This window comes from Seriola lalandi, unplaced genomic scaffold (assembly GCF_002814215.2).
Source record: "Seriola lalandi dorsalis isolate HSWRI2012SDOR001 ecotype SW California unplaced genomic scaffold, Sedor1 jcf7180002054945, whole genome shotgun sequence".
Taxonomy (NCBI): domain Eukaryota; kingdom Metazoa; phylum Chordata; class Actinopteri; order Carangiformes; family Carangidae; genus Seriola; species Seriola lalandi.
This window is the reverse complement of record NW_019525496.1, coordinates 663,851-677,839: the sequence shown is the minus strand read 5'-3', so window position 1 is coordinate 677,839 and position 13,989 is coordinate 663,851. Positions and strand designations below refer to the sequence as shown.

General features: G+C 43.3%; 1 protein-coding gene across 1 annotated transcript in view; it reads left to right on the top strand.

Annotated features, from left to right (window-relative positions):
• The window catches only part of LOC147817533 (adhesion G protein-coupled receptor A2-like), a 29,766-nt gene that overhangs the window by 13,270 nt on the left and 2,507 nt on the right, over positions 1–13,989 (top strand). The window contains exon 2 of the mRNA XM_087170319.1: positions 5,146–5,217. Coding sequence (XP_087026445.1) covers positions 5,146–5,217 — 72 coding nt within the window. The remainder of the gene's footprint in view (positions 1–5,145; positions 5,218–13,989) is intronic.

Here is a 13,989-nt window from a genome sequence, read left to right as displayed (position 1 = left end):
CACACAGCCGACCGTCCCAGCTCCGCCACAGAGATGATTCCTCAGTCAAAATGATTGGTTGACAATGACCCAAAACCAAAAGCAGCTGTAGGAAAAGCATTTCACAGACAGTTTCAGTTTACAGTACACACAGGTACCCACACACACACGTGCGCACACATACACACACACACACACACACACACACACACACACACACACACACACACACACACACACACACACACACACACACATCGGGCCTTCCCCCAGACCTGAGGGGATATGTAACAGTGAGACAGCCTTACAGAAGAAGGGAAGGGAAAAGCGGAAGTAAATCAGTGAGCAAATACGATTTGCGACGTGCTGTCATGCCCCTGTGTGGCCCTCAAAGGCTTTGTGGGTTTAGGAAGCAAATTGAGCAAACCAACAAAGTGAGTGGCACGGTGCAGGGAGGAGCTGCTGTGGTTTACTAGACAAGACTCTTTGTATGGCTTTTACTTTTCTACACTCCATCACGCACCGAGGAAATCCTGAGCTAACGCTGCGCTATGGCACTTGATGCTGAAACAAAAAGGATTAATAGCAGCAGCCATACTTTTTATTTTACAATAATGAATCCACAAATTTACTTTGTCAACGGTACATTTGTTTGGATAAAGCTCTGCCAACATTTGGGTTAAGGGAATGTGAGGGATTTTTTATTCACTTTAAATTTACAGTATGTCATATTAAAAAGAGCACATTATTCCCTTGTTTGAATTTTTGTGGTAAAACACTGCAATTTTGAACCACAAAAGTTCTTAAGATATCAAATTTTCTATCCAGGCTCATTTACCAGATTACCTGCAATTTTCTCAAGGTTACTGCTGGCTTGGGTATTTTTTAAGGTTTTTAATCGTTATTTGTTTCTCTCCTATTCGTACGCTTTCAACAGAGACCAGAATTCAACAAAATCAGCTAAAGTCAATAATTTGTGTGGGCCATAAATAGTACAACTAAGAAAATGCTTTTGAAATATCTGCTTATTTGAGCTATTTGGGGCAGGTTTAGGCCCAAGTGATTAATGATGGAATTGGTTGCACAAAATATTATAAACTAAAAAACAAAAAGACAGCAAAATTTTCCATGTGCGCAGGATAATTTTTAGTCATAGATGTTGATGAAAGGTTCAGTTTTGTCACTGGTCAATAACACACTCAATAAGCTTTTATAATTAATGTTGGTTAAGTGAAAAAATTGATTCATATGTATTCATTTTCATTTCAGACTTAGCGGTGGAAAACATAGTAGAACATGGAGTGAAGTGGTGGTATATACAGTCCATGTGCATTTTGTGCCTGACCCTGTTTAACCCCTCTGCTACATATGAGCACACTGCACAACGTAAACTGGCGTCTGTGCTTCTGTTTGACCTGGCTCCTTATGACCCCCCCGTTTTTTGATCTTCATGTAAATGAATTAGATGAAATGGTTAAATGGGATCCTGGAGCCTAACATGTGGCCCTGGTTTTTTTTTTTACATTGATTAGATGGATTCAATTAGCCTGTCTGATTTCTCAGAGGCCTTTGTGGTCTGAAAGAGTTAAGTGAATGAGCGATACTAAATGCAGCTCTGAGATACCATCCATGCTCTGGACTGAGTTAACACACTGTCGTGCCATGTACAATACAGCTTATTGCTCTTGAAAGCAGATTAACTCAATCTGCCATCTGATCTGTCGCTGATGTCGAGAAGAAACAAGGCACTCGTGTACAGTAAAGCGTCAGTATAGAAACAGTACTGAGCAGAAGTTAGGCCTCCTGGTAGCGTGGACTTCTATGATTAAGAAGCTACTCATCTTCTGTGCTTGTAAAGCTCTGTTAACCTTTGTATACAGCAGTGATGAAGTGATGCACTCTCATATGCCTCAGCTGTCACCTGCCTCCGGACACTGCTCTGTCTGTCTGAAGGCTGTCCAGGAAGTGCTCTCTCTCCAACCCCTGACCTCTGAAACCGGGTTCTGAATAAACAGCTAATTGGCTGGGTTTCCTGTTTAGCCTGATGGGAACGCAGACTATTTCTGTCTGTTTACAGAGTTCTGCCTCGCTCTCTTTCTCAGAGTTGTACTCTCTGCATTGTTTATGAAAGAACAATGTCCTTCTCTACAACTGTGCTCCAAACATCAGGCTTTGGGGATTATACAGTAGTGTCCAGCCTCTGCAACTCCCCTGCGTTCCTGGAAATGTGCACCTTTTGTTGTTTGTGGGAGGGTTTCAGTTAGCTCATTTTGTGGTCTTTGTTTATTTATGAAAGTCAGCTTTCAAGTCCCAGTGTACGGAGTAGCAAGATAATTGAAATATTATGTGTTGAAATGTCTTAACCTGAGACAAATGAGGATTATTGTGATAGAATGCAACATGTGAATTTCATTTTTTTTTTCTCCAAATGTACATCAACACAACGCACGAATAAACACATCTGTATGGTTTTGTAAATCATACTGTAATTACATGTAAGGTCATATGTTGTATTGTTCTTAAAGGTTTGAGGACATGCACGCGTAAGCAGATTCAAACAACACCAAAACCAAATGTACACAGGCCTCAGACTAATAGATGATTTTTTCTGCATAATAAGCTTAGTCAAAAAGGAACTATCTGTATCTAAACTGTCTGTGTTGAATTAAATGGCTTGTTTCTTTGCCAGATGTGACTTTCTCCTCTCCTATCTGTATTGAATTATTCAGGCAGTTCCGGATCTTCTGTAGCTTTCATCTGGGGCCTGCATCCAGTTATAGAAGAGATACTGTGCCCAAAGTCGAGTGAGAGACCCTAAGGTCCAAGAGTCACAGGTTCAAACTCAGGCTACACCACGAGAGGACAGCTTTTGTCTAACATCTTCTCTATAAACGTCTTGACTTAATAACTTTGATTTATTTCAACAAGTCTATGTGGATTTGTGAACATGACATGTTTGTATATATTTTTTTCCAGTTAGAATTAAGGCTCTGATCTGAGATGACGTTAATTACCGAGGCGTTAACTTTGGGAATTAATGTGAATTTTGGGAAAGTAATTACACTGATAGCACACTTTCACGACACAACTTAAAATAGAGATGATTTTGGTCTAAATGCTAAATAAAAAGTAAAATGTCAGAGAGGCCTTGGTTTTAGTATTAGAGTCATTATCAGTGGAGCAGTTCTCTTTTCTTGATTGCAGCCCAGTTTAAAAATACAATTCTCTGGTTTTCTAATTTTAGTAAATAATTACAGGAAGATATTGACTGAGGTGTCCAGGATAACAGGAGCAGAAGATGAATTACTTTCCATATTGCCTTTCCTTTTGTTTGCTTCTTGGATGGATAACCAACTTTCCTGTCTTCGGCTCGTCCTGATGTTGTGGCTGTCGGTACAGTTACTGAAGTGAAGAAGTCAGGCCAGTTTGTCCCTGTATACCAAGACTGGATGATTAAATCTGGCCATTAACTGAGTTGGAAGGCGCAGAGCTGAAGGCAGTGTTTTTATTGATGTGGCAGGAAACAGGGGGGCCGACTGCTGCTGCTGAATCTGTAAATCTCACAGACTGTTCACAGTCAGCTCCCACTTTTAAAGGCGCACACACAGCTCCACTCTCTCGATTAAGGAACACACTTAATGTCGCAAACAGCCCATTAAGCACCATGTGGTCGGGGCGAAGATGATGTGAAACTTGAGGGTGTGTTAATGATGGCGAGCTGTCACCAGTACAGGGTCCCTGCTGTACCCTGAGCTCCTGCTGAGCAGACCTGGGCAGGTCTGCGCATCCGCAGGGCCGGAGACATTATTGTATGAAGACCGAATCCTGTCTCCGGAAAATTATGTTCGTATACAACAAATTTGCAATATGAAAGAAGATCTTGGTCTTGGTGGAATATTGAAAAAGTCAACACTGAGTTGAAGCGTGAGGATGCATTGGGCTTTTCAATATAAGCAAAATACTTTTCCTAACCTTTCCCAAGTGGATTAGTGGCCCACACCTAACAACACAGAACAATCCCAGGCCTCCTCTGTCAACGTTTTGTGCTTTGTAGGCACAACCATCCACCCTGACCTGCTCCATAACTTTTGTGCACTATAAGAACATCACACTTCCTGAACTGGAAAAAATGTCGGCAGTGAATGTAATCCGCGCAGCAGTTTTGTTTCCTCTAAAGGTTATTTGGCAAAGTGAATTGGTATACAGTATAAATGTATTTTGTAGGAGACTGGGGAGGGTCATGACAACCATCTACATGCGTCAAACACAGGTGTATGTGCTATTTTCCAAACATGTCTCCATGGATACAGTGAGGCTTGGCCGGTTGTGAAAAGGCAAAAGTGAAAAAGTCATTCGTACATCAGCAGGAGTGGTCCTTTTTATGTCATGTGATTTTTCTTTTTTTGACGTGTGGACCCTTCCTCCTGCTTTCAATCTTTATACTAAGCTAAGCTAACTGGCTGCCGGCTCTAGCTTCATACTTACTGCACAGACATGAGCATGGTATCAGTCTTCTCATCTAGCTCTTGGCAAGAAAGTGAACAAGTGTATTCTGTATTTCACCCCCATATTCCTTGTATGGTGGATAAAAGTCGGTGCAAAAGTCTGTCCTCACTGACTGACAATGGCAAGTCCCTCAGAGCAGAGTTATTATTGTAACTATCCATTTCCCATAATCCCCTGTCAGACAAAGCGATCTCAACCTCACATCCAGTGTGTCCTGGAACCCTCTGTCCAAGCCAAGTGATTCGCCAGTAGGGAAAGGGCTAATTAACATGGTCTGTGCCGCCATTCGTTTGATGTGGAACGACATCCTTTTGATGTAACAATGTATGCAAAATGATTATCAAGATTACAGCTTCCCTCTTAATCTTGATGTCCTATTCCATCTTGAGCATTAATTGGAAACATCTTTGGATAAAGTTTTTGCTCTTGCTTGTTTTTGCTAATCTCTCGTGCGACTGCAGCGCCGAGTGGACATTTCACCTTGGCTCTAATCCTCCCCGTATGACCCCTTCTCTTTGTGTTTGTTTAAACCTGAATTCTCCCTTAAGAGTGATGTCCATGATAATAATTTTGCATATTTGCGTAAAGCATCATAAAACATGTTTCACTTTATTCTCAGTGGGATATTTTTAACAATACTGTGGGTCTTCCTTTTTACAGGATACTGAGCCACAACAAAATTCGAGTTCTGAAAAATGGATCCTTCTATGGACTTTACACTTTGGAAAAGCTGTGAGTAGCCCATCTCTTATTATCCTTTATTATTTTTGCACTTCGACAGATCCTACAGTGTCATGTTTATTGTTCACATTAGATTCATGTGATGCATCTGGGAGCTGTTGTTTTAGCGTGCCTCAGGGCCTTCGTAGAGAAACAGACAGGGTATCAGTGAGATCTGAACAGCTCTGTGCGCTTCTATCCAATCATGGGCTTTGTGCCAGCAGGGAGGATGATACACTCAGACTGGCTATCACAGAGTTATGTTGAAAAGTTCACATAATTACACTTCAGTGCTTCATTATCAGGTAAGCCCCACTCCAAAGGACAAGATAAGGTAGATCTCTGGGAGGAGGTGTGTGTTGGCAGCTTCTCTTGCGGCTCACAGACGGTCTGGCCCTCCTTAGTAGCAGTGTAATCTCTCTGAATGGGGTGTGAGACAGTTGATAGACAAGTTAAAGTCTTGGGAGTTATGACTGCACAGCACCCCTGGTGACAAAGAGTAGCTCCTTTTAGCCATTCTCGCTGCATGGCTCTGTCGCTCTGTTTGTTGGTTGGTTTGTCCATCACTTTGGTCCACACTCAAATATCTCAACAACTATTGGGTGGATTGCCATGAAATGACGAGCCCTAATGTCTTTGGTGATCCCCTGACTTTTCTTCAAGCGCCACCATGAGGCTGAAATTTTGACGTTTTTAGTGAAATGTCTCGACAATTATTGGATGGACAGTAGGTACATACATTCATGGTTCCCAGGGGATGAATTACAATCAGGATGAATTTTAGTAACTTTAGTAGCCTCTTCATCTTGTGCCATTATCAGGTCAAAATTTTAATTTGTTCAGTTTTTTGGTTTATGGCAACTGTTAGTTGGCTAATGTTTTATATATATATATATATATATATATATATATATATATATATATATTAGCTAATACTGTGGTGATGAACATGCATCTTGCACTGAAGATGCTGATAAAGCTGTTGACAGGAAGACACTACACCGAGATCGTATGACATCTGCACATTAGCAGTGTCATTGTGAGCATGCTAGTACGCTGATATTAATATTTAGCTCAGAATGGGCTGTGCCTAATAGTGTTAGAAGATTCAGGTGAGTCCAAACAAGGAGACTCTAGCAGCTTAGTGACATTTGTTAGATTAGCAGGAGATGATCTAGACAACTAGCATAGTGCACAGAAGGTTAAGGATGCAGTATGCTATGATTTTTTGGTTGACTATACAGTCATCGAAGTCAGGACTGGTGTTTACCTGCCACACCCTGCCCCTTCTGGCTCCTTGGATCTAGTACATCTAATTTGTGTTTCCCAGGCACAAATTTCCAATGCAAGGTGTGTTGTTTTACAGAGCATCCTAGTAAAGGTTTATAGCATCCTGGTAGCTAACAACACATATGGAGCAGCTTCTGTCTGGATACTGTAGTCTGGCAGACATTCTTATTATGTCAGAGGGGGTGGGGTGGGGTGGGGTGGGGGGGTATGTTGAAGGGATATTAGTTCCACATGCCACTCGGAGCTGCCACCCATGAAGCTAACGGGCTTCTCAAAAATGTTGAAAGAAAGAAAAATATGGTAATTTGCAGCAGTTGTTACCTTGTTAGTAGCTACCCTACCTACTGCAGCTCAAACCAGACGTGCCAGTCAAGAACAAAAGCCAGATTTGCTGAAACTGCTGTTTTTATGTCTGGCATGTGAATGCCATGGGTGAATAGTTTCAAGGCCAAGTTCTCAGATCCCACCCCAACCGTCTTGCACTGAAGACGCTGATAAAGCTGTCGACAGGAAGAAACTACACTGAGATCCTATGACTAATACTACTTGGAAGAATAAGTGAGTAAAGAAAAGCCGAAGTAGATCTGTAGCTTGACGTGTTTGATGTAAAATGAGCTGATGTTGCTTGTTTTTGTAAGTGCGGACAAGACTCCCTGTAGCGCCGTAGGGTCGGTGGGTCAGGTAACCTGAGCTTACCCACTAACTGGCCCTTGTACCTGCAGCAGTGATAAAACTAGCAGCGGGCAACAGGGTGGAGCTTTCCTGGAGGCTCATAACTAAAAGACCTGGCAGAAAGACACAGAACAGGCAAACAAACTAACACACACACACGCACGCATGCACGCACGCACGCACGCACGCACGCACGCACGCACGCACACACACACACACAACACACACATACTTATGCTCCACAGAAGGAGATGTGGGCGTCTGGTGTAAGGAGAGGACATAACGTAAATCATGCAGGCCTCATTTCACTCTTCTGCCTCAACCTCGACGCTGGCTCTCTGACACACAGCAGTGGAGGTCTGCTCACTCACTCTGACGTCTTCAACCTTTAATTGAGCCCTGCACAGCTTATAATTACATCTGAGCTCATGGGAAAATTGCTGTCTGATGTGAAAAATGCCACATTGAAATTCACTATTGCTGTGATGGAAGGGTTTGAAAGGATGAAATCAGATGTGAGTTTACAGTAAAGGTTTTGGATGTGAGTCTTTGTTTCTGCCTTTTTCTCTCTTCACACTGAGATCTCAGTTTTGTTTTTGTCTCCTTTAGCCTGCGTTCGCTCTTCAGGTCTTCTCATTGTTTCCAGTATGTTGTCTACATGTGCTTGTCATTTGGAGCAGTAGTGAACAGTTACTCATATTATGTGGTCAGTGCTGTAATCAAAGGCCAGCCCACTAGGGCTGAGTAAACACACATCAGGGAATTACACTGCATCTCTTCCCCTACGAGACAAGGATAAACACAGTCTGCTCCCCTGACTGCACACACACACTCTCTCTCTCTCTCTCTCTCTCTCTCGCTTTCAGTCCATCTCTGTTGTGACTTCAGTGCGTACTGTAACTCTTGAGTGTGTTTCCTAGTATGGGCACCCTCGCTTCTTGTCCAGTCATTTCAAATGGGTCTGGTAACCTTCTCAGCAGACGCACACCCACACCCACACACTCACACCAGACATCTATTCAGAGTTGAATGCAGTCTGATCTGCTGTTGTTAGTGGGTGAATACAGCTCCAAGGCAGGCCACCCTCCTCCAGGCCTGGGCCAGACAGTGCAGCAATCTACACAGTTAGCCCTTTCATTGGGACAAACCTCCTCAAAGCCACTATTGCCTTCATAACCTGCCAAACCACCCAAGTGCAGAGGAGCAATTTAGCCTTGTTTGTTTTTGCCCTCTTACTGGACTACTGTGTTTTTGTAGCTCTTTTAAATAGGCTTACCATCCAACAGCTACATTTGGATCGTGGAATACCTTGTTTCTTTCCAGCTTTTGGGACCAGTTGAATCATACCTTTCTTCTGTGGCGGAGCTTGCTATATGCAAAATAAGTCACATTCGAAGGCACCATCGGGGCTTTGATACTGTACTCGTGTACCTATTTGAGCACCTCCACCTCTGTGCACACCCTTTCTGATGGGAGCTGACGCTGGCAGCCCCACTAACGAGCCGGGACCTTTATGAGTTGTGGACAGATCCCAGCAGCCTGTCCTGCGCTGATTTGAGGCGAGGTAATGAGAATAATGAGCAAAGAGGGCCGAGGCAGTCTGGCTCTTGTCCAACTGGGCCCCACTGCACCATGGGACACAGGACAGGCAGGCAGGGCCCAAGGGGCCCTCATTACCAGGTCTGTTCACCCTACGGGGAGAGAGGGAGAGCAGAGGGCAGTGATGATGATGGATGAGGGAGCAGCAGGGCGCTTACAGTGGACAGGTCTGAAAGGCAGGAGTGAGGCTTGTGGTTAAGACTGGTTAGAGGCTCGAGGTGTTGGCAGCATGATAGACTTTGTCAACAAGAGAGTCTGAAATGATCCCTACACAATAAAGCTACTGGTAATTTTACTCTTGCTGTGCTACAGAAGAGCATGCACAGGAAATATCATGCGAGATTTCTAAACATGTCCTGTTGACTTCATTCAACTTCATTCTAGAGCAGGAAATAAGGAGTTGCTTGTGATTTATGCTTGTAGAGCAACAAGAATTAAGGGAAGTTTGCATAGAAACCTGTGACCAATAAGTCACACAGGGCATGAGAATGTGCAGATATGTTTAGAAAAATGTCTGCATGATGGAAAATATGCACACTATTATCACATTATGGTTAAGGATGCTTAGGCCAATATATTACTTTTTGAATTGATAGTATCTGTTTTACAAAAGGGGAGACAGGCCACTCTGTCTTTTCCTAAGCCTCTCTGAAACCAACCTTGAAATCGCCTCTGCCATTCTGAGCAGCTGGGGTTAGGATGTAGTCCAACTTAAACAACTTTACCATCTGACACAGGGGAAGTGGAGCCGAGATGGCTAAAGATGGTATGGTGGCTGGAGAGAGAGGGAAAGAGAGGAAGAAGAAGGGTGAGGGAGGGAGAGAAGGAGGAAAGCACACTCCTGCAGTTTGTCTTATATAAATCTGAAGTTGTTTTCTTTAGCGGGAGATTAACATTATTTCCACACAGGCTAAGCAAATTACCTTGATGAGTGGGAACAAAGCAGAGGTGGGCAACACTATAGCATGTAAAAACAGTGGAGAAAGTGCGGACATGGCAAGGAGCCCTACTGTCTAGACCAGACAAGGTTCAGATTGTACCAGCCCACCACTCTGAGGAGAGCTAAGGCCAGCTGTGGAGGTCGCACATGGGAGTCTCATTTTTCCCTCAAAGAAAAAATGAACGTTTGGGTTAGTATGTATTCCCGCACACGCCACTGAATGGCCCCCGGTTAAGAAACGGTCACCTAATGAGAGTGCATGACATTAAGGGGTGGAGCGGGTGAGGAAGGGGTTAAGCGTGCTGGAGAGTGGAAACAGAAAGGGGGGGTGCTGCTGGAGTTGATAGACTCCAGATGTGTCTTTCAGATAAACCGAAGGAACGGGGTGTGTTTGTATTGCAAGCCTAGCTCAGTCATGGCTCTGGGGGTTTATTGAAACAGCGAGCGAGCCCCCTCATAAGCCCATTACCAAATCGTACGCTTTATACGCCAGTAACTCTCTCGCACACTCATTCTGCAAACTTGATATGGTTTCAATGGCATTTTCCTCCAGAGGAACTTGAGCTTTCTCTGGACTTACTTCCCCCCACTTCCGTTTGTGTTCCTTTTCTGCTTTATTTTTGCATCTCCCCTCTCTCAGCTCACAGGGTCTCTCGCTGTTCCTCCCCCTTCTCACTCTCTACAAGCTGTGGTCCACCTACTGGCTGAAAACTCTCTCGTGTACACGAGTCTGTCCTTTCATTGATAATCTGAATGAAAAGTGTTTGTTCCTGTTTCCTTCCCAGTCATAAAGTTTATTCTTCGAGACTATGTTATTATTACGGTCTTTCAGCTCAAATGACTCAATTGTATGCAAGAATAACATTTATGTTATTCCGTCATTTTTTTTTCCGTCATTTTTTTTAAGATCAGTGAGGCGGGAAAACTGAAGAAAGAAATGCATTTTACAGCCTATTGTTATATCACTTCTGATCCTCAGAAACTTTGACCTTGCATGATCATAAATCTGATCAACGACTATTATAATCTACTGTATGTTGCATTAAAACCATAGACTGAAATTGATTGTATATGACTCACTGTGCGTGTTAGTATATCTTATGAAAATCAACAGAGCTTCCAAAGCGGGCACCGGCCCCTTCTCTCGACTGCTCCAAAAGCCTGAAGTCAATAACAGCCCTTGGTTCCAGAGTTTTCCTTGGCAGAATAATCCCCTGCTCCTCTTGCTGCAGACTATAGAAACATATAATCAACCTATGAAATTTTACACTTGAAATAAAAGTGTATATTGCTATTTCTGTACATCCTGCTAACGGCTGTGCAGTTGGATCCACAGTTTATGTTACTGTCAGTAATGAGAATCCAGGTCTGAAGGAAATATCTTAACCCATTAATAGTCACTGCCATTTTTGTGCATGAGCCTGAAAATACTATACCCAAAATAAAGAGGTTACTGTTCCTCTACCCTCCTGATAATAACCCTGGTTTCCTTTGAAAGGTCACTTTCCAACCAAAAGGTCATAAGTGTAAAAAAAATATACCAAACCAAAGTTAGAGGCTCAAACATGTTAGAACTTTTTTTTGTTGGCATAAAAGGAAATTTAGGGCCTGTAGTACGTTTTGTGTGGAAAACACTTTGGAGCCATAGCCACAAGTCTGAACCCATTCTGTGTCACCAGCTAAAATGCTTTGCACAGATAGAATCAGGAGACGCAGAGCTCTCAAACCATGTATAATTTGTCGAGTTTGTGTGTAGACTGAGTTGGTACAGACCGAAACACACTTAAAGTAGTGCTACCAAGTGTCCCACGGGTGGGGTGGAGTATATTAAAGAGTGAAGTTTTAATTTTAATTCAAATGGAAGCAGTTTGATGAATATAATACAGATATACGCATACATCTATTTTTGCTCTTTTAGCTTCACCAGAACAATTGGTCTCCAGATGAACGTGGACAAAAAGCTGATTAGGTATATCCAATCTGAGAGGAACCAGAAAAAAATAAAGAAAATAATCTGGGGAAGGGGCAGCAAAGCAGGAAATTAGTAGAAAAACAAGAGCTCGGCATATCCTGGTTTCCTGTTTTGGGGGGAAGGCAGGAGTACGTTTGGGGCCTGTGTTACAGAGCCCCCATTGTGAGCAAGTGTGTTGAGGAGTAGGGAGGTGGGGTCTGCGGGGCCATACACAGGGACAATTTTGCTCAGTACTGAATCCCCTAACCCACCTGCCCCTCCCTACAGGGGAAAGCTAACTAGTAAAAAAAAGGAGAAAAAGGAAACTGTAAAAATAAATGAGCAAGGGCCTCAACGAGAGACGCCAACCAGACAGGAAATGACACGCGGCACAAAAATGGTCTCCACTGACCTCTGCCAGGAGCCAAGGTGCTAGTTAACCCCCCCCTGTTTTTTTTTCCAACATACCTTTATTCCACATTTGTTTCTGTCCTGAGGCATTTGCTCATATTGGTCTGCATGGACATACATGCAATTAAAGTATAGAAATTAGCTCTGTCATTCATGTCATTCCATTAAAAAATTCCAGGGACGGGAAATTCTTGATTCCAGTCTAGTGATAATGAGTGGCTATTCCCTGGCTTCAGTCACTTTCCCAGCTCCCTCCGGGGCCAGGGCCTAAACAATGTCAGTGGAGCACTCCAGTCCCTGCCGCTGTGCTCCTGATAATGGAGCACTCCACGTCTGGAGCGCTTTACAGACCATGTCTTCATTATTACCCTCTCGCTGCCCTACAAGCACGTCGCTCCTCTCCAGTCTGCATGGGGCCCAGGTGCTCATCCCATATACCCACAGAGAAATGACTCTTCAGAATGGCAGAGGACCAGCCCCATTGATCAGGAGGAGTTTGTGGGGGAAAAAAAGACATTCTTAATGGCAACCGCTGGTGTTAGGCCCAGTGGCAGCAGACAATGGCCTCTTTTGGGCCGGGAGTGAGCTTGAATTTGTCACAACCCAATCACACAGGCCACATGTGGTGAAGGGGATAAAGCAATGCACTCCCAAGGTTACAAAGCATAACCATAGAGGAAGGCCATAGTCATAATAATACTGTGTCACCACCACTCGGCCAATCCTGCTACTGTGGAAGATCATGAAAAAAGTAATCGCTACAAGTTTTAACTTCTAACCTTCCAAACAATGATACTTTCATGCTCAGCAAGCGTGAGGCTTTGAAGTATTTCTTGTCTCTGCTATTATCCTCTTACTTGGTGACAGCTGTTGTCATCAGTGTCAAGGCCACCGAGCTGGGAGGCTGTTGTCTGTCTACTCCAGAGGGCACACAGACAAATCATCGCCTGAGTATGAGGCCTGCTGGAGCTGCAGTATGTGCTGTACTGCAGGTGTGAGATTAAGTTGGAAATAAACCTGAGAGTGTGGACGAGTGGCAAGGGGCCACAGCTGAGATTTACCCCGGATTATGGTGGAGAATGAGCGCTGACATTTGGGTTACGGTAGGGCTGAGCAGTTGGCCAGGGCTCCAAATCCTGTCGACTCTGGTGAGCTCCTTCAAATTCCTCAGCTTGGTGATAAGAGAGTGTATCAGAAGTAGTGGACTGCTGATACACGCAGCACTGTAGCCTTTCAAGCGGGGTAGGAAATGCAGCTGTTTGGGGTGTATTGTTAGTTGAAGACTGGTCTTATAGTTCAATGGCCAAATGGCTCACCTTCAGACAGTTTAAGACACTTAATGAACACCATGCCGCCAATGTCACTATGTGGCTCCCAGGGCATAATTTATTGTTGTAAAACCTCTGTGTGTGTGAATGTGTGTGTGTGTGTGTGTGTGTGTGTGGTGCAGGTTCATGCATGTATGAGTTATTGATGTAACAGTAAGTCTCCACTAGGACAGCAAAATCAGCATGTGTGTGTTTGTGTGTCTGTATGTTTGTGTGTGTAAGTTCTGTTTGTTTGATTTAGGTATTGTTTCTATGATAAATTATGTATTTTTCCAGTCATTTTAATGATTAGATCCCCTTTATTTGTAATAATGTTTTTTACTGTTTAATTAGGTATTTTCGTTGAGATTGAGATTGATATCTCTTTTCCAAAAGACCTGAGTACATGAGAAGATGACAAACCAACACAAACACCATCGCAAACATCTCCAAATTGCTCTATTATTAAAGGTTTTACGTCCCCAAGTTTGTGAGGAACATTTGTTGCTTTCTTGTCAGGTCTTCATAAAATGCCCCAAAAATCATATTTAAAAAGTTTTAAATCAGCCAGAGGGTTGAAACATTTCAGCTTCAGTATTCTTTGTCATCATCAT